General features: G+C 38.5%; 2 protein-coding genes across 25 annotated transcripts in view; both read left to right on the forward strand.

Annotated features, from left to right (window-relative positions):
• Positions 1-440: 440 nt before the first annotated feature.
• On the forward strand, positions 441-10,895 carry ehmt1a (euchromatic histone-lysine N-methyltransferase 1a). Of its 2 annotated transcripts, none has more exons than XM_043240451.1 (24): positions 441-583; positions 1,139-1,204; positions 1,532-1,929; positions 2,473-2,572; positions 2,684-2,790; positions 2,896-3,127; positions 3,498-3,643; positions 3,745-3,888; positions 4,179-4,387; positions 4,483-4,575; positions 4,695-4,777; positions 4,862-4,968; positions 5,252-5,374; positions 5,539-5,640; positions 5,845-5,949; positions 6,389-6,543; positions 6,932-7,099; positions 8,163-8,307; positions 8,413-8,490; positions 8,724-8,839; positions 8,947-9,033; positions 9,658-9,748; positions 9,860-10,035; positions 10,162-10,895. In XM_043240451.1, exons 2-24 carry the CDS (start codon positions 1,186-1,188, stop codon positions 10,361-10,363), a joined length of 3,186 nt encoding a protein of 1,061 aa, XP_043096386.1. In that variant the 5' UTR covers positions 441-583; positions 1,139-1,185; the 3' UTR covers positions 10,364-10,895. The 2 variants fall into 2 exon arrangements, with proteins under 2 accessions (XP_043096386.1, XP_043096387.1); XM_043240452.1 differs by having other exon boundaries at positions 9,658-9,736.
• Positions 10,896-11,778: 883 nt separating this feature from the next.
• cacna1ba (calcium channel, voltage-dependent, N type, alpha 1B subunit, a) overlaps positions 11,779-21,223 on the forward strand; it is a 90,818-nt gene continuing 81,373 nt past the window's right edge. For 18 of the 23 annotated variants that reach the window (XM_043239596.1, XM_043239595.1, XM_043239598.1 and 15 more), the window contains exons 1-3: positions 11,783-12,856; positions 14,756-14,861; positions 16,030-16,169. In XM_043239596.1, coding sequence (XP_043095531.1) covers positions 12,594-12,856; positions 14,756-14,861; positions 16,030-16,169 — 509 coding nt within the window. In that variant the 5' untranslated portion in view covers positions 11,783-12,593. Of the gene's footprint in view, positions 12,857-14,755; positions 14,862-16,029; positions 16,170-21,223 lie in introns of all 23 variants that reach the window. The other 5 variants (XM_043239607.1, XM_043239599.1, XM_043239616.1 and 2 more) reach the window with 3 other exon arrangements.

Here is a 21,223-nt window from a genome sequence, read left to right on the forward strand (position 1 = left end):
ATCAAATGACTTCAGCTTGTATGCACTGTTTCATGCACAAGTTTCACAATTCGAGTTGAATTACTGAAATAAACTTTTCCACAACATTCTAATTTATTGAGATGCTACTACATCTTGCATGGGGCAAAGATCCGTTGATTAAAGCAACTGGAGGGTAATAGCGGTCATAACTCGAGCGTAAAATGTTCCATAAAGCAGTAATGAGAAATGATACATTAGAAAATGTGCATGTGAGATTGCAAATTATATAATATATTTAAGTGTGGTGAGTGATTTAAAAAAAATCACGTAGGCACGGCGAGTCTTGGGCTCAGTTTCTTGATGTGCAAAGTTTTTGCACAGTAATGTCTTAATTTATTGCGATATACGAACAAAAAGTGCACGGATGGTTTATAGTGGGCCTGGTACACGCAACTCAACCCAGACATTAAGCGCCCCACCTCACCAGTAGAGGGCGCGGTATGGTCACATGACAGTCGCAGGGCGCATGTAGCAGGGAAGTGCAGAGAGGAAGACAAGCCTCTAAACTTTCGGAATAAACTTGAGTTATTTTACAAAAATGCAGACCATCATAAGTTAACGGGTAAGTATGTGCAAAGCAGTCATTTTTGCGAATGCATGTCCCACGCCGAAGATAGCTTACGGTTAAACGCTTCGTCTTAATTCGTGGTGTTGTGGCTGGCGTCACGCGCGTCTGTTAGCTACATTGTTTCGTGTTGTTCATTTGTAATTCCTCCCACAGCGAGCGCTGCGTCCGACATAAACATGAACAAATGCTGTTATATTCCTCAGTTAATAGGAAGCTCGGGTCTAATAGGCTGACATGCCTTTTCACCAGTGCAAAGAAAGAAACATTTAGCGTTTCGGAGGGCCGAAGAGATAGATTTGTTGGCTGCGTCTTAAAATCTAGAGTGATGCCCAGCAAGACAGCGTTTGACGGCCAAAATGTTCCAAGTAGGCAGCTTGCTAGATATTGAAACGCAGACCTTCAGAACGTACATAATTTCCCCGATTAATATTATTTATACATACATACATAAAAAAAATCTGATCACATGTAGGATCGTTTAAATGGCTTTATTTCTCTAAATGGCTTTATACAAATATGATAATGTTCTAACAATGTAAATTCTCACAGAGAAAGGAACTTGGAGGTCTGTTTGGATTGCTCCAGGTTCCCCTGCCATGGCCAAGTCCAAAAAAGGTGAGTACGTTGATTTCAAGGTTATTATTCATAATGCAAGTTCAGGTTGGTTAATGCATCCCATACTACAAAAAACATCTGGTATTCTTTTTTCAGATTTGATTCATGTATTAAGTGTAAAATGCACATTGTTTACGCACCTTAGCGTTTCTCATATGTGACCCTACACCACAAAAGCAATCACAACAATTTTTACTAATTCTTTACATAATATCCTAATGAATTTAGTGAAATTTTTATCTGTACATTGTATTGTTGGCTATTGATACAAATATACCTGCGCTACTTATGCTCTAGGGTCACATATTTATCATGCTGTGGTTGTAGGTATGGACAGCCCTGCGGACCCACCGAGAAGAGGCCGGAAGACTAAATCCCTTGGTGCTGCTCCAAAAGTTGGTAAACAACAGAGTGCTCTAGGCATCATGAAGAGCACAGGGACCGGCTTTCAGCTTCCCTCGGACCAGACATCCCTCAAGCTACCAGGTGAAAAACTCATCTCAGGAAACCATGGCTCTATCCAGCAAGATAAACAAGATGCTTCAGAAACGCAGAGTTCTGAGTCTGGTGATGCCTCCAAGAGCGTCCCCACCTCCTCACCTGCAGCCAGACAGGAAGGGGATGTCCAGAGAGGGCCGGAGGAGTTTAAATCTGTGAATCCTGCTCCGCCACGTTTGGCTTGGAAAACCATGGTTAAACCAGCACCAGCTCCATCTGCTCTGAAGGTAGTCTGCTGCTTGTTCATGTACTTTTTGGTTCATATTAATGAGTCAGTAAAATGTTTTAATTTATTTATTAAAAAAAAAAAAAAAGTTATTTATTCCAGTGAATTTTTATTGCAGTCTTCATTGTCACATGATCCTTCAGAAATCATTTTAATATGCTGATGCGGTGTTTATTTTATTTTTTAGAGTTTAATTTTACTGCTTGCTATTTCCACAAATGGTTGTGCTGCTTTAATATTTTTGTGGAAACCATGTTTTTTCACAATTGTGATGAAGAAAAAAACTGCAAATATTTAATGTATCCTTGCTAAATTAAATCATTAACTCTTCAAACGTAAAGTAGTTGTTAAATTTAGGCACTGGGTAGGATTAAGGAGGTGGAATATGGTAATGCAGATTATATGCTTTTATATGTACTAAGAAACAGCCAATATGTAAATAATAGGCATGGTGATAAGCTAGCAGCCCTATGCTAAAAGTGTTACCAAAATCTGTTTAAAAACACTGTTATATATGTCTGTTTTTATTAATGCAACAACATAGACAATGAACAGAGAGAAAAGTGCATATGAGAGAGACGCGGAGTCCTCACCCACACAGCCTCTCAGGTTACCTCAGGAACTCAAAGACTCAACACAAACAGGTGGGAACTTTTTTGCCTAAAAAAAAAACTTAGTTGCATTAAAACCTCTTTGTTTAGAACAGAAGAGAGTAAAACCAATTGTATGCCCCCCCCTTTTGTATTTTTCTTCAGCCTCCAAGAAGAAGAAAAGAAAGATGGGCTTATATAATTTTGTTCCCAAAAAGAAACCGAAAGTGTCCAAGAAACCGAACGTCTCGTTGTCCTCTACGACTGAGCAGGTCTGATACCTTGCACATTAGAACACTTCCAGGTGTGTGTGAAATGAAGTCGTTCATCTTGGCCAAATGTTGAACGATCAAGATCTTTGTTTCCAAACCCTGCAGGAGCATTCGCATACAGCTGGATCCAAAGGTGGGCAGATGTCCATTGAAGAGGCGTTCAAAAATAGAGTTAGTTCAGAGAAACCAGAGAAGCAGACTTCGGAGGCTGAGAAAGAAACGGCAGCAGAACAGCGTAAGGAAAGTGAGGACCTTCCACAAGGCCATGCTGAAGAATACACAGAGCTGCCTCTACATGCTCTGGCTCATGAAAGCATGTTTGCAGCGGTCCCCACAGGTAGATCTAACATCTGCACCTAAAGACAATAGAACCGAAGTCCACTTCTTGCTTGCTTGGGTATTTCGTAATGCCACCTCATGAAATGTGTATGCTTCATATCTGTTTGTTTTCATACGATAGGGTGATCTCAGAATGAGCAGAGGCAGGTTTCAGACAGAGCGTTCTGACTTTGTAAGACGATAACACAACATACAAGCAGATCCACTTTGTTGCATATGATTCACTTTATTTAATACATCATTATAAATGAGAAAGAACTGGCAGGTCAGGGAGGGTTTAGTAGCCTAGGATATTATAGTGTCAGTAGGCTAAGACTGTAAGAAAACCACCCTCTGGTACTTAAAGTGGGCTGGTTTGTGTTTGTCAGGTTTGCCGGAGGATAAGGAGAACATGGAGACTGACGACACGTTGGAACCTCCACTGTGTAGCTGTCGCATGGAGGCACCGAAGAACCAGGATGTAGTGACTCTTGCTGAGGGCAAGTGCATGGCTGTAGAGAGTGTTGATGGAAAGGTATACTCATGTGTTTGTTTAGTAAATGCTGAATTTCTTTCAGAAAAATCATTAAAGAAAAACATCTAGTGAACGTGACTGTTTTTTTTGGTTCTCTCTAGCTGAGCTTATGCCGGAAGCTGATTCTGAAGCAGGAAATGATGCGTCCCTCTCTGAGGATTCCATTGCTGGTGTTGTGTGAGGATCATCGTGCAGGCATGGTGAAACACCAGAGCTGCCCAGGCTGTGGTTTCTTCTGCAGGGCTGTAAGTTAAACATGCATTTATTTTATTAAACAAACTGTGTCACGTGACAAACAACAAACACTTCGTGGGCATATTTTGTCTAGAGAGCCATTGTAGAAATGTGCTATTGTCACATTTTATCAGCTATTAGCGGCCAGCCACGATTAATGCTTTGTGAGGTCCACGTAGAATCCAACAGGTGTGAGTTTTTAATTACAAAAAGTTGCACCTTTTAATAGTTGAACATGGGAGCTAAAACCCCGATACACAGAAATGACCAAATTAATATTGTAGCGGCCTGTCTAATCCAGGGGACGTTTATGGAATGCCAGCCAGATGGGAACATCTCTCACCGCTTTCACCGGAGCTGTGCCTCTCTGATCAGAGGTCAGGTCTACTGCCCTCACTGCGGCGAGGAGGCTAGTCATGCTAAGGAGGTCACGTTCCCCAAACCCGACTCTGTTGCTGCAGTGCCAACAGCCGCTGTGCCCGCACACAAAAGAGACACCGCCTTAATGGAGTAAGTTTAAATCAGATCATGCAAAAATATTCATCTTTACCTTCACCCATATCTGATATTGTGATGTGTATATCTGTTATTATTGTGTATTACAGCAGGGCTAAGTTGGACTGTGCAACTGTTGGTGGAGCGATAAATCCTGCTAAAGAATCACTGGAAAGCGTTTTAAATGCGCTCGAGGATGGGAAGTAAGGATCTGTCTTGGTCCTGTACATCAGTGATGTTCTAAATAAATACATTAAATAGGCACTTCATCATTTGTAGATTGTCTATAGCTTATACGCATCGCATAATATTTTTTTTAAAGGTATAAGAAATTCAAGCTGCCCCCAAAGCAGCTTTACTTCTCAGCGAAGAGAGGTGAGCTCCAGAGGATCCTGCATATGCTGGGTAGGTTTCTTCTCAATGCATATATATGCATGATGTACTAGATGCTTTGTGATTGATCATTTTGATTGTTTCGATGGTAATCAGTGGAAGGCGTGGACCCAAATTTGCGTATGGACAGCGAGAAGAGGAAAACGTCTTTGCATTGTGCGGCTGAGGAGGGGCATAACGAAATCTGCCATATATTAGTGCAGGTACAGATTACGCTAATATCGCACATTGAGAAATATTAATATTTTGAATTTTCTTTGTTTTAAAATGTAATTCAGAGTGTGGTATTCAAGAAGCATTTTTAAAATTGTATTCATAGTAACATTTGAAAGTTGAACATATTTAATAGAACCTGATTACTTTGTAAAACATAGGTATCAACTTAAAATATTATTTTATTATTGAGAAAATATTCAGTTTTCCATAAGTACATCCAATATAATATGCTCTTGTTTATTAATATAAATGATTTCTTTATCTCTGTAGGCTGGTGCAAACTTGGACATGTGTGATTCAGAGCAGAGAACGCCTCTGATGTATGCCTGCGAGAATAGTCATCTAGAAACAGTGAAATACTTGCTCAAAGCTGGTGCTTCGACTGGGCATAAGGTACGATAGTCAGCCTTCATTTGTCAGTCAACTGAGAAATAAAAAATGCTTTGCCATCCATTTAGTTAAAGACATATTGCATTCCCTAAGTCACTGTATGCCGTGTGTTCAGTATGCGATGTATTTGCATGATTAAAATCTAGTGATTTATGCCTTCTTCAAAGGATATGAGAGGCTCTACGTGTCTTCACTTGGCAGCCAGAGGAGGACACACAGGTGTGCTGCAGTATCTTGTCTCCATGCCATCCATAGACGTCAACTGTAAGGTAACAATGTGCATGAGTTTGTTACATAGGATATACATTTTTGTGTGCATGGCGTATTTATTTACCCTTGAATTACATTTTAATAACATTATTTTGAGAATGTTGTAAGGAGTTTTTTTTTCACAGCAAAACTATCAATTCTTACATGCTGTATGGATACTGGAGTGCTTAATATTTGAAGATTAAGGGCCTTCTTTTAAACAGGATGACGGCGGGTGGGCCCCTCTTACCTGGGCAACTGAGAACATGAATCTAGAGCAGGTGAAGATGCTGGTCTCTGCAGGAGCTGATGTCCAAATAAGAGATAAGGTCTGTGAGTATTTCATTTCAATATTTCAGCTTTTGGTCCACTTTTTTTCATCTCGCTTTTTAAAATCAGACCGCTCAATTGCATTGCCTGCAAATAATTGCATGTCAAACGATCTGATTTTGAATCGGTTAATACATTTCTGGCTGAAAATGTACACTACCATTCCAAAAAAAAACATCTTTGGCATTAAATAGATTACAAGCGCTCTTCTTTGAACTCTATATTTGGCAAATTGTGAAAATTCTTAAGCTGTTTTCAACATTGATAATAAAAAAATGTTTCTTGAGCACTAAGCCGACATATTAGAATGTTTTCTTAAGGATCATCGGAATTAATCTTCCCAATCAAAAACCTTTGAACACTAGTGCTGATGTATAATAGATACGAGATTTTATCATCCTAAGATGAATTTTGCTTGTGGTCTGATGTTTCACCAAGGAGGAGAATGTCTGCCTTCACTGGGCTGCATTCTCTGGCTGTGATGAGATCGCTCAGCTGCTGCTTGACAAGAGATCTGACCTACATGCTGTGAACATCCATGGAGACTCACCTCTCCACATTGCTGTCAGACAGAACCAGCTGGATTGTGTAATGTAAGTGTAGAACAAAGAGAGGGTACCTAGATAACTGGGAGCAAGACCCTTTAGGAGCGCTGAAGTATAAAGGAACTGTGTTATCCCAAGGTCCCTTCAGGGGAAGTCTGTTCACTTGAGGCCTTCTGGGTAACAAAGGCAAAAGACATGCTCATATCTGCTTCAATAAATGATTTTCAGAAGATGATGGTGATAAATTTCCACAATATATTGACCAACAAAATGAGCATTATTTCATTATTTCTATCACCTTTATTTTTATAACAATTTTTACAATACGGATTGTAAACATCAGTGTCAATTATGGAAGGTAAACTAGAAAAGGTTGAAAAGGTTGTGGCTGAAACTGTCAGTTGTAAAAAGGACTAATCTTACGTTTTGTCTCTAGGCTGTTTCTGTCTCGAGGAGCCGATGTGAATCTGAAAAACAAGGATGGTGAGACTCCTTTGGACTGCTGTAGTATGAATTCCAAGATGTGGACAGTCCTCAACACCAATAAAAAACTGACAGATGCTAGGAGAGGCAGAGACAGCCTAGGAGAAAGACTCCTCTGCAGGTGATGCAAGAACACTAGTCTTAAATCTTTGTTTTGTAAGATAATATCACAAACAATATTTACATATACTATTCTTTTTCCAAGCATTTTGGATATGGTTCTACAATTCTTATGGATTGTTGTGGATATGTTTTAGCCGCTTGCACGTACAAATGTCTTACTGGATCAGCACAATTAATTGCAAAAGAAAAATTGCGAATATCAATATTAAACTAATGGGGATTTCAAGGGTTTCAATTTACGTTTTCCATGTATGTATGGTTTGTTAGGACAATATTTGTTTGAGATGCAACTATTTGGAAATCTGGAATCTGAGAGCACAAGAAAACTAAATTAAACTAAACTAGCTTTTAAAGTTGTCCAAATTAAGTTCTTAGCAATGCAAGTTTTCATATATTTACAGTTGGAAATTTGCCAAATGTCTTCATGGAACATGATCTTTATTTAATTACCTAATGATTTTTGGCATAAAAGAAAAATAAATAATGTTGACCTATACTATGCATTTTTTGGCTATTACTATAAATATACCCCAGCGACATACGTTTTTTTCCCCCTTGAGATTATTCAAGTGCCATTCTTTTGGAAAGACAGGTTTATATTTAAACTGTAACTATTCAATATTTTTAGCATTAATAATACAAAAAAAGTTTGCACTGTGTAAAATAATTGTGTGACTTCTGTATGTTTTGTAAACTGGAATTGCTACTCTTTATTGATACTGCTGTTGAAAGTGCTATGGATTTCAAGTCCCATGTACTGCAGTATTAATTTTGAATTAATCGGTACTACACTTTTTCAAAGAATTACTTCTGGTCATACTGAAAAGCAGTAAAAACTGGTTACAGCTGAATCAATATTGCATTATTAAAAATATTGTTCATTTAAATCAATTAACGTTCATTAAATAAGTATCCGCATATTTCATTCTGCTTCTCTTTGAACTGCTTCATCAAAATAATAAGCTGTAGTGCTCATGTGTGATGGCCTTAAAATATATGGAATGTTTAGCACAGAATGTGGGTAAATATTTTATGTGATTGTGGTACTGTTTTGCCTTCAGAGATGTATCCCGAGGCTACGAGGACGTCCCTGTGCCGTGTGTGAATGGGGTGGACCATGAGCCCTGCCCCAGCAACTTCAAATACGTTCCAGAGAACTGTTTTACCTCTCAAGTGAATATAGATGAGAACATAACGCACTTACAGGTAAGAGGCTTAGACATAGTGTCAAAAGCCATAACAAGGTTAATGCTGGCATTACAGCTATATGAAATGCTTCTCTCTCTCTCTCTCTCATTCTCACTGGACTAGCACTGCAGTTGTAAAGATGACTGTGCATCAAGCAGCTGTATTTGTGGCCAGCTCAGCATGCGCTGTTGGTATGACAAGGTAAGACGCTGCTAGTGCTAAATTATTCATTTTAGCAAAATAAATTACACGGTAATGATGCATTAACATAAACAATAGATGCTGCCAATTTCAGCTCTTTAGCAGCTGTTTGGCAACATTAATAGTCACAAACCAATGATTGTGTCGTGCATGACTGTAATGCTTATTATTAAGGGTATTTGTGTAATGCTTATTATTAAAATGAGTAGTTTTAATGATTTCCTGTTGCCCAGGATTGCCGCTTGTTGAAAGAGTTCTGCAGGGATGATCCACCCTTCCTGTTTGAGTGCAACCATGCCTGTTCCTGTTGGAGAACATGCCGAAATAGAGTGATACAGAATGGACTTCGGTAACGTAACGAATTGATGCATTATTGCATCTTTTCTGAATATGTTGCATACTACGAATTTGTGTACTCGTTTTTTTCTCAAATGTACAAATTTTTCTCATCTTTAGGGTCAGACTGCAGGTGTTTAGGACTGAGAGGATGGGCTGGGGGGTCCGAGCACTGCAGGATATTCCTGAGGGAACTTTCGTATGCGAGTATGACCCTCTCTTTAGACCATCTCTTTAGACATTTAATAAAAATAAACATTTAATAAAAATGAACACAAATCCATAACAATGTTCAAAGGCCTCATAACTTTTCCCATTTGTTTATTTACTGGATAAGGATTTTTTTTAGCTTATAATTTCTACCCAGTTGTTTTTTTTCAGCACAACTAGAAAAAACTAAATTCCAAAATAAATACAGGTGTTGAATGGCACTTATAAAATCATATATCCAGGATAATAGGAAAGAATGAATATTAAGTTATAATATATGTCCATATGTTCTACATGCATCCATCAGTTTAGATTTTTATTTTATTATTTCTTTTATTTTGCTATGTTGAGACTTACTTGGAAGTTTGCTGAGGCCCTTTTTAAATGGCTTTTATCATATCAACATTTCAACATGAAAAAATGACATGCAGCATATTAAGGAAGCAGTACTTGCATTCCGAGGAACCCTCCTACTGACTTTAGTGTCAAGGATATTAATTTAATGCCAAATGTGCTACAAAAATGAAAGCCATTAGGGGAATTATCAATTATTCAGACGTGATTAATCTCATGCTGTTTCGGTCCAATACTTGTGCCCTGAGGATTTTTCTCTGCGTGCAGGTTTGCAGGTGAAATCATTTCAGATGGGGAAGCTAATGTTCGGGAAAATGACTCGTACATGTTCAACCTAGACAATAAGGCAAGTTTAGAGGTTTGTCTTGTTAAAATTGTAAGATTCTCATTTTTGCAGGCGAATGGTTTTCATTTGCCACCTTCAGGGGGCGCTAACGTATATTACATTTTTTATTTTATTTTTTTTTAGGTTGGAGAAGTCTACTGCATTGATGCCCAGTTTTATGGTAATGTTAGCAGGTTTATGAATCACCTTTGCGAACCCAATCTATTCCCAGTGCGGGTGTTCACCAAGCACCAGGACATGCGCTTTCCTCGAATTGCACTCTATGCAAGCAAGGCTATTCAAGCTGGAGACGAGCTTGGGTAAACCTTTATCATTTTTTTTCCCCCCTCATTGTTTGTTCGTTTCATTCATCCATTGACACATTTGTAATTAAAATAATTCCCCGGGTTGCTCCAATTGAAACTAATTGTCTTTTCTTTCGTTAGGTTTGACTATGGTGATCCCTACTGGCAAATCAAAAAGAAGTACTTCCGTTGTCAGTGCGGCTCTGCAAAATGTAGATACTCTGAGAGCGTTCCGGGCCGGAACCGCACAGACGGCTCGGTCCAAGCGCCCGGTGATCAGACTGTTGCTCAGGTGGAACACATCCAGTCAGCTAACACAGCTATAGCAATAACTCAACCCTGAGCCCTTCACGCGTACAACAGAATATGCTGAGACCTTTATCGTATAAATATGGTTAGGAGTGCAACGCATCATTTCCTGAGCCCAAGGAGGGACAATTTGTGCAGCGATACAGCATCGTTTATTTTATCACAAAGCTGTTGAGGGCATTTGTAATAAGACTTTTAATCAGAGGTGTTTTGGGCCTTTTTTAAAATCTGAATGCATGTCTCGCAAAGTTTCTCCTTAGGATGACGGCGAGGCTCCTTTAATTGTACGAGATATAGGCACTAGCATATTAAGACTTTTATAAATTTTTAATTATACACTTGGTATAAAAACAGGGTTTCAGTTGATTATCATAAACAAAAAAGAGAGCAGTAGTAGAACATATGGACAAGTTCTGCTGCCTTTTTTTACTCCACGTTTTCTCAGGAGTAGAGATCAGGGCTGTTTTCTAATCCGTTTTTCCGTGTATTGAAATTTCAGTATGGAATGGTTACAGAATTTTAATATCATGCCTGTGAAAAATAAAGCTTTCAGTGTTTGTTTTTAAGGTCTTTAAGGTTTCTTTAAGGTCCAAATCAGTATAGACAAAATGCTGCGGAAAACGCAGCTTTTCTTAATAGGATTAAAATGCATTTAAAAGTATATTAAAATGTAATCATTTTTACATTGCAATAGTATTTTACTACATTCCTGTTTATCAGGTAAATTAAGCAAAAGAGGCTCTTTAACAACATCAAAACATGAAAAGCTTGCTAAAATTGAATATGCTATACATAAAGTACATTCAAATATGCTACAAAAGTATTTACAAACAGTATTTTTTTTGGATAAAGGTAAAAACTAACGCGCTGAGAAAAACAAACAACATCTGTTCGGTCATTACGTCGATATTTTACGTCAATATTTGCAGTCGTAAACTGAATTTCACCGAATCAACGTTTATTTCGAGCGAAGTATCGACTGCCTAAAATTGCTCGAAGACACTTTCACGTTTTGTTCTGCCAAATTAATGGCACGCAGTCGCAAATCAACCTCAAATCCTTTTAAAAACATACATTGCAAGTTGCTGCGAAGTTAATAGATCAAGAGGTTACGTAATTTATGCAACAGATCACAACGCTGAAGCATCTTCTTCAAAAAAACGCCGCCCTCGATTCACTCAAACCGAAAGCTCAATTAAAATTATTATAAATTCCCGAGGGATCATATTTCTCAGAAACGCGCATTTTCTTCCGGGTTCTCGGACGACCAAACTGCGCAGCCCTATAGAAAGGTTAACGTAAATGTGAAAGAGACCGATCGCCTCCCGAAAGGCGTCAGTCACGAGATAACGTCCTGATTTTTCTCCACCCGCCGGTTCCACCCTTTTCCAAATCAACGATGTGTTTGCAGCTGTGGCGCGTGCAGACGCACCGATCCCTCCCAGATGTGCCTAATTCCTCTTAACTTGCCTTAAAGTGCCCGTGCGAGGGGTTTGGGGGGGCCGTTTAATTCACCTGCTGGGGTCTGGAAGGGTACATGCTGTATTTTCCCCTCTTGCCCCAGTGCCATGGATACTGTAGCGGTACAGGTGGAGCCACTGACAGGCTGCTTCACAGTCACGTGATCTGATTTAGAAGAAGCAGCGGCTGCAGAAATCGGTTAAAATTTCATCGCCGGGCTACGGTCTAGTGGAAAAGGCTGTTGACGTCCTTTGCGCGTTCTCGTTTGAGCGCGATATAAACGCGAAGGCGACGGACCGCTCGCGTTATCATCTGAACAAGAAAACATCGAAGCATCTGCAACAGCGCAGGGGAGCAAGATCTTACGATCCGCGGGCTCGACTCCATTCAATCGCGACACACTTTGTAAAGGCACCTTCGCGGGCAGGACTTCATTCATGACATGGCTGATTATCTGAACCCTTTCGAGTGAGGCGTGAGAATGGTCCTTGCTGGATATGAGCGCTCGCGTTTCGGCGGATCGTGTAACGTGGAGCGATAAACTTTAACGCGCGTTCGGTTCGTAACGGAGATGCGTTTAGATGTGCTCTGAATGGCCGGAACACTTTAAGCAACTCTCTCTGTGTGTGAGTGTGTGTGTGTGTGTGTTTGTGTGGCGGCTGAACGAGCTCTTGTGGATGCCAGACCTGTACGGATGAGAAGAACTCGTGGCTTGGGACTACATCGCGCGTTGTGATGCTTCTTCTTTACTCTCTGTCTGATGTGAATTTGGATTTCTACAGTCAAATCTACGCGTTTCGAGAATGGCTCGCTTCGAAGACGATCTCCCGACCCGGTACGGAGGCGGTGGCTCTCCAGCGGGTCCAGGCAGAGGGGCCAACCGGCAGCCAGGCCCCCTGGGCGGACAGAGGATGTACAAGCAAACAATGGCCCAAAGAGCCCGGACAATGGCCATATACAACCCGATACCGGTCAAACAGAACTGTCTCACCGTCAACCGATCCCTGTTCATCTTCAGCGAAGATAATATCATTCGGAAATATGCAAAGAAAATAACAGAGTGGCCATATCCTTTGCGTGAATCACGGGCACTTGTAAGAGGGCAGAATATGCCAGTTTGTGATCTGCAAAAATCCCGGCTCACCCGTCAGCCGTAGCAAAAACAGCAGTTAAGGTCGCAAAAGTTTTGGCGGAAATAGAGGCGTCTTTTTTATTCAACAGAGTAAGCTGTTATGTTAACGTAGTGTTCGTTGCGTTCACTCTTATTGGATTTAAATGGCATGCAGCATGCAGGGTGTTGTCTCGCTGGTGGAGCAAACATTATTACAAGAGGGGTCGGTCCTGCTGGTGTCTTCTCGCGAAATGCCTTTGGAAAAGGGCTCACTTTAGATTTAAGTATATTTGCGACTGGCATGCGAAATGCGATTCGTAATTGTTTATGTACGCCCAACGCAAGTCCCGTGATGTAAAATGCCATTCAGAGTTTTTTTTTATGGTTTTTGTCCCTTTCGCATCCAGTCACTGCGGTATTGATTCTTTTTCAGTCAGGAAACGAACCTCTCTGTCGCTCATGGCAACCAAAACAGCTCTTGCATTAGGCTGCCTAAATTGCTGTGCAGTCTCCGGAGACTTGCCCCTGGGGAATACCAGTCATAAAGTAACCGAGATATACCTGCTAAGTCTTTACGTTATAATATTAAAGCATTCGCGGTCAGAACGCAGTAAAGCTGATAGGCGATTTAAGCGGAGCAGGTTAGGGCTTTTAAAGTTATGGTCGAGTTGATATCGTTTCCAAATCCCAATTTGATGATTTTGCGAATTGAGTATTTTCCTTTCACTTGAAAAAGTTTTGAGGGGGACGTTTTAGTCGCTCTCCAAGGTGCTGAAACACATACGCCTTTAAAACGCTTCCAGGGAAACGCGGAAGTGATGGAGGCCTATTGAGCGCCCGAATGTAAAAGCTTTATCACAGGAGTGTGAAGATTGGAATTTTAATATCGTTTAATTAACATTTAAGGAACAAACAAGGCAACATCTGACAAATTGTTTGCCTGGTAAACAATGTTTTTTAAATTTTTTTTTATTTAGTATCAAACTTGTCTGTATTACTTAGATGAGAAGGCCAGCATTGGCGACGTTAGTATATCAATCTCTTCAATATCAATTTCTGTTCGTAGTCACGGTCACAAACAATTAAAAAAAATTAACTATTGCTAATCACTAATAACTTGAGGTGTGGGGGGAAAAAAACAGTCATCCAAACCTGTGAATGTAAATTAGATGGAGTTGAAAATCTGTTTAACTTTAATAATTTAATAAAGCAGATTTAATGAGAAATAGAATTTGTACCCAGACATATATAAATGCCCCTGAACACGCTAAAGCTGAAAAAATTAGTCCATAATACTTCCTTGATACGAAAACATTTTTTTTGTTTTTATTTGTGTAGCCTGTTTTGTGAAGAACTGCTTTAATTGCGAACGCTAAGGGAGTATAAATAATGAAATTCTCCATTTATCGAGGTTCTCCTTGTGTTCAGACTACAATGAGTCTACGAGTCTGACGCAAATGTGTTTAGAGGAGCGCCACGGGAAATAATTATCCTCCTCCCCACTAACCAGCAGCTCTGTGAGAAATGACGCAGTTCACACAGCTCTTGACCGAGCCATAAGGTGCCTGAGATGAAGTGAGAGTCATTTTATCAGTGATTCTCATGGAAAACTGATAGCGGAGTTATAGTTTTATATTTTTAATATAATAATTACTGATATAAACTCTCACTTCGTCTCAGGCACAGTCAAGAGCTGTGTGAACTGCATTGCTTTAAATGTGTATTAGCTCAATGTAAGTCATTTATAGTGTTCTTTTTCTGCAATGTTTTCCAAAATTGTTTGAGGATCGTAATATTGTGATGACTTAATTCCAACTGTTTGTTTCCCTTGGACTCTTTCCTTAACACCATCACTCCATTTGAGTACATGATTCTTGCCACCATTATAGCAAACTGCATTGTACTGGGCTTAGAGCAGCATTTACCAGCTTTAGACAAGACGCCTATGTCAAAGCGACTGGTAAGTCGGACACTTCCTCATTGAACAGCAATTGTCGTTTTGCAAGTGTTTTAAATGGCATGTATTACTGTAGGCCAAATTTGCATTATTCATTTAGCAGACGCTTAGACAGTTGTAGTCAGTCATTAACAGCGTCTCTTAAACGCCTTTCTAAATTGATCCGCAGATCTTTGTTGAGACTTGACATTTGACTGACATTTCTGCATCTGTAATAAAATAGGATAATAAACTTAAAGCTGCAGTCTGTATTTTTGTTTGGTTGAAAATGATCCAAAATATTGCAGGGTATACATAATCAGCCATTGTTCAAGACTGTCACCTGCCTGTAGCCTGATTCGTAATGGCTTATAATAAAGTTTTCTAATTCGCTAGATTATCGCCTCATTCGCGCCTGAGGATCCTGCAGGTGGTGCATCGTTTAGTTACTGCCTTGCTGCAGCAATAATTAAATGTCAAAAAGTAATCCTGAAAAGAATATATAAAGCGCAGAATACAGTATATTCCAGTTTTATATGTGCTTCTGATTACAGATAGACTGGGATTACACAAGATTTGTATTTTGGCAACCTCCGAAGCATAGTTTGCTTTTTGGGTTAAAAGAATTTCTTAATATGAAATTCAAATTATTAGACTGTACATAAATTGAAATCTACATGCTAATACGCGCAATGTTGTTGTCAACATAAATCATTTGAGAATAAAGTCTAACAATAATAATAACATGCAGGATTTCAAAACTTAGCGTTCTGTCACTCTAAGAAATAACAAATTTTTTTAAACAAGCGTGAGCACTTACATGTGCTGTAATATTTTAAAAATGTGTTGCTTGCCATTGTATTTGTTTTTGTTTTATTTACTTTGTTTGCTTCTCTTGTACTGCATTTTTAAAAAAAAGATGATCTGGTATTAGAGTTGTTTCTTTAAATATATTTATACTGTTTTTATAGTAAACATTCTCCCCATTCTCCACCTTTAATTCGCTTTGTTGTACTATATTGTGCTGCAGAAGTGTTATATAAAAGAAAACCAAGTTTAATGAAAGTTGTAAAATATTCAGTGTGCTTGTTGCCGCTGAGAGATTTATGATTCCCTTTTGATAAAGTTTTCGTTGTAAATTTCCTTTTTTTTTATTTTGTGTGAATAACCACTCTCTCCTCACTCGTAACAGGACGACACTGAACCCTACTTCATCGGGATATTTTGCTTCGAGGCCGGGATCAAGATCATCGCTCTAGGCTTTGCTTTTCATAAAGGCTCCTACCTCCGCAATGGGTGGAATGTTATGGACTTTGTTGTGGTTTTGACAGGGTAAGTTCAAATATTTTTCAGACTGTTACTCACCGAATGGTTGCTGTAATATCTAAATGCAAAACTTTTAAATCAGGGTAAAGTATTATATACAGTGCATTTGGCCGTGGTCTGTCACAATACAAGAAAACGGCCAATTGTTTTGTCGTTTTCATGCTGTTGTTGACAAAAACCTCAGTGGAACTGAATTGAGAAGCAAATTGGCCTGCTTGACCCTGGCACTGGCAGTGTAGAGGAGGTCTTGTACATAGATAAATGATGTTTGTGAAACTTGCCTGCAGTCAGACCAGGGGTCTGGATGTGGGGGTTATGGCTTGCGCTCCAGTAGTACAACTGGCTGGTACTTTGGAGGTGTAATGGGGTGGAGAAGAAGCTACTTCATCTCCAGCGAGGCATACAGAGGGGACATTCTGATCCTTATTTAAAGCATTATAGTCTGCTGTAGATGATTGCCGCTGTCAGCATTCTGTTTGCCCTCAAATATCACTGTATTAGCTTTGGTTGGTTTGGTTTGGTTTGTCGAAATGGAGGAGAATATTCAGTACCAAGATTTGGCTTTTAGATGTTTAGACGTGCTACTGTGCAACTTACAGATGGTTATTGCATTGCAGTTGTTTTAGTTGTAATGCATCGCCATTTCCAGTATTTGTGATTGGAATAGCACTTTCTTGCAAAGCACACAATAATCAATATTTTTATTTACATTTATTTTGTAACAGGAACTGCAACTGGAACTTAAATAAACATTAACTGAAATTAATTAAAACAAAAAAATTTTTTTTAATAAAATGCAATATAGAAAAAAGTCTTCCTTCAGCCTAAACAAATCTAAAGGAAGTTACTGTATTGACTTTTTACAGGTTTTTTATCGGTATTTTGAATTTTGCACTGATAGACAATTACCAGTACATTTAGCTTTTTTTAAATTATTGTATTAGTGAAAGCTATAATATTACCTGAGCTGAGAATAACCAGCAGACTCATTTGATATACAGTAGAAAGAGTTGATACCATTTACAATGGACAGCAAGTGAGACGACATGACTGGCTCCACTGGTTGCCAGGCCCCAGGGATGTGCGCTCATCCCACAGGACTGTGCCGTGACGGGCATGGAGTTACGGTGGAGCTGGTCCCTGTATGGTTACTGGCACCACTAGGGAGTGTCCTGCCTTTCTCTGCCTAATGGCAGGGAGATTTATTTTGTCCATCCACAGAGGCTTACGTCAGCCCATCACCTCACTGCAATAAACAGATTTAGTTTAAGCAGTTCTGTTCCTGCAGCGGAAAAGGGCTGTGCGGAAAGCTGGAGGATATAGAGCTGTCTATTTGCTTCTAGACATCTGAGGCAGCCAGTGGAGTTTATTTATAACAGACATAAAGAAGTCACATTATAACAGTGGGTCTCTTAAATTAGATATTAAGGTCTCTTTATAAATAATTTGTGTGTGTGTATATATATATATATATATATATATATATATATATATATATATATATATATATATATATATATATATATTTATTACTTTTTATTACAATTTCTTATATTAATATAATATAATATAACTTATTTGTAACTTAATGTTTACTCTGTTTGCCTGTTTCTTTAGTATTTTATTGTGAAAGTCAGTTGATTTAGCAGTTTCTGTCACCTTCAGTGCAAGCTGGTCCATCACTCGAATCTTAAAAGCCCTGACAGGAAACAGATTTGCTTCATTAAAATACGGCAGAATATGATATGATGATAATCATATTCTAAAAGGGTGCGAACACAAGCAGTTCACTGTGATCGGTCTTGGTCAAGACTTATTGATCCATGTTTCAACCCCAGACTGCTGTTCGATTATCAGAGTGTACATCACATACAGATAGGCTTTTGAATACTTCTGAACAATGTAATGCAGTCTTGTTACTGTAATAATACAGAGTCGCTTCTAGTCGACTCATTCTATCTGCAGCGGAGCCAATCAGAAAAGAGTATGCTTGAGGAACTCGAATCTCATCTTCCACAGTCAGTCTCTCTTTGTCTGCTTTTGATGATTAACATATTGAAAAGAAAAGGGGATTTGGCCCAATGAGCTTTGAGTGTGGGTGGGGCTCTCCTGCAGACATTTCACGAACAGAAGCTAATTGGCTGACAAAATGTAGCATGTGTTGGGGACTAACTCAAAATATATATTTTTTGCTTGCTTTGTCGCTTCCGGTTAGAATTTGTTATCATTTTATTAAACTGCAAACTAGATTTATAATTTATGTTTGTTTACATCCTTTCTTTTATTGTGTTCAGTATTGTTTCACACAAAATAACAGGTTTGTCTGTATGTTTTATACTATAGAAATAATACAAGTTACATAATAATAGAATAGGCGTTATTTCCCTTCTTTATCCCGTCTCAGAGCTCTAATGTGCCTCCAATAAGATCTTTGGACTTGCTAATAAGAGAATATATCTGACTCTTTGGGTTCACATCGCGATCAATACCGTATTGAACCAAACAGTAAGGGAATGGCTTTGCTACACCACTTTTCTTTATGGCTGTGTGTTAGAGCGGCGCACTCCTTCTTTCCCTCTCTCCTCGCTCCAGCCGGTTTTAGCGGGTGAGGGGTGTGGTGATGGCCAGGGATCATGCTGCTGTTGATGCTGCGATGAAGCGATTGGCCGCTGGGGTTCCCTGCTCAGATCAATCGCTCTTAATGAGCTGCATGGGTTCCCTGGAGGACGATTATGCTCGCAGCCTTGTCTTTTTCTGGGCCCCCATAGAAAAGGGTCCTGAGGAGGGCTTTGGATATTACGTTAAGGAAATGTATCGTGTATGGAAGTAGCAAGAATGTGATGGGCTTTTGTTAGTAGACGTTGCATGGCATGAGGCGTGAGAATTTTTGTCGATACAAATTTAGCCTGAGATGTATGATGCGTGAGATGCATCCAACAATGCATTACAAGAAAGCAGACACTTCTTTTGTGATCTTATAAATCTGTTTCCAATAACACTGATATCCTAGCCCTCTTTTGTTTCTTTAATGTTTAGAGCTCGGTTGTGATTAATCACATCCAAAATTAAAGTTGTATGCATATATGTGTGCGTGCTCTGTGTAAATTTATTATGTGTATATATATATATATATATATATATATATATATATATATATATATATATATATATATATATATATATATATATATATATATAAATGCACACACATGCATACATATATTTAAGAAAAATATTGTTTATATATTAAATATTAATTTATATATATTATATTAATCTAAATATAAAATATCTAAATGCATGTAAATATGCTCTATATATATATATATATATATATATATATATATATATATATATATATATATAATGTACACAATACAACAATTAATATACACAACACACATATTGTGCAATTTAAAACTTTTATTAGATGGATAGATATAGAACTCTAAATTATTATACATAATGCGATATTATATTCTAGATTTTTTTATTACCTGTTTTTATTTTATGACTTTTTCATGATCTTAAAATTATGATTTCTTTAAGTTTGGATCATTTAATACATCTTTGTCTGTATAGAGTTATTGTTGTCTCAAGTCCCGAAGAACATGATTTAGAAAAGCAGTCTCAAACTCAGTTGAACCTGACAAAATGAATGAATAATAAATGAAAATATTTCTACAAAAGGATTAAAAAAATCTGTAATTAGCTTGGTTATACAGTTGGCAGTTTGACAGACGCTTAACCAATTTTTTGTGCGGGGCTGAATTTGAGGTTTGTTGTCATTGTTAAGCAGGCTTTTATTAAGCCATATTAAAAATGATATTATATTAATACACTTGGCTACTGTGTAAGAATCATTTGAGAACAGTATATGACAACAATAAATGGCAACCCAGAATGCACAAACTGAAAGTTTTCTCACTGGATTTAAGGGTGGGCAATGAATGCTTGAGGGTCCGTATGAATCTAGCGTTAGTTTAAGACCCTTGAATTAGAATCGTCTGCTTTTCATGAAATATATGTGCTTACATTATATTTCACTCCTCCATCTGTTGGTGGCTGTGTAGGTGGTATGGAATATCCTGCTGCTTCTAGCGCAACGTCAAGAAGCAAACTCAAGTTTTAAACACCATCTGTCAAGAGCTTTTGCTTTTGCTTTGTCCTGTTTGATTGCCGCAGTCTGGGGAGTAATTGAGTCATGTTCCCTCAAAAAAAAAATGCTAATATTCCTATTACATGAGCTGTCTTTCTTCTTTTATCTAGTTCCAAGCTCCCTTTGTGTCCGACTGTATGTGGTAAAGATGTTGTATGTATATGCGTGTGTGTGTGTGTGTGTATATATATATATATATATATATATATATATATATATATATATATATATATATATATATATATATATATATCGCTTTTGAGTAACAGCCTACACTGTGTCTATTCCACCTTCCTGTTGAAGAAATAGATTTTGCAGTAGTTGCACCTCTTAAAGCAATATCCTGATTTCCCCTCTCTCGATTCTCTGGGAGTAGATTGGGTTTCTGTGGTTGCCACAGAGGGCCTTTTCCTGTCAATACTAGCGTGTTCCTGTGGGTGACTAAAGTAATTTGCTTGAAGGGAGACAGTATTTTAGACATTCAGGGTGTTGCAATCCTCCCTTGGTGCTGACGTAAACCTGACAATGTCATTAATTGATGAAGACAGTTCGAAATGCTTGACAAGTTGTCAGGGTTTTAAAAAATAGGCGCTTTGTTGAAATTGATCACTGAGTAGATTTTCTCTGCTGTGTGTACTGTACCGTGTTGTGACCTCTTTGACAGCCCGGAGAGATTTCTGTGCATCTTTTAGCACATAGACCAGGTCAAGAGGTGTAGGATCAAACAATCATGAATTTTGCAAGGGGAGCTGTTCCAATGTTGCTATTCAACATCCCTGATGATGTTCAAACTAAGGATTTGGCTTTTCATTATAGTGATTTTTGGTAGTTTATTCCCATGCCTGTCCTTGATTCTCTTAAAGGAATAGTTTTTAATGCGTTCTCATAATTGTGAGATATA

This window comes from Puntigrus tetrazona, chromosome 5 (assembly GCF_018831695.1).
Source record: "Puntigrus tetrazona isolate hp1 chromosome 5, ASM1883169v1, whole genome shotgun sequence".
In the NCBI taxonomy this organism is placed as follows: domain Eukaryota; kingdom Metazoa; phylum Chordata; class Actinopteri; order Cypriniformes; family Cyprinidae; genus Puntigrus; species Puntigrus tetrazona.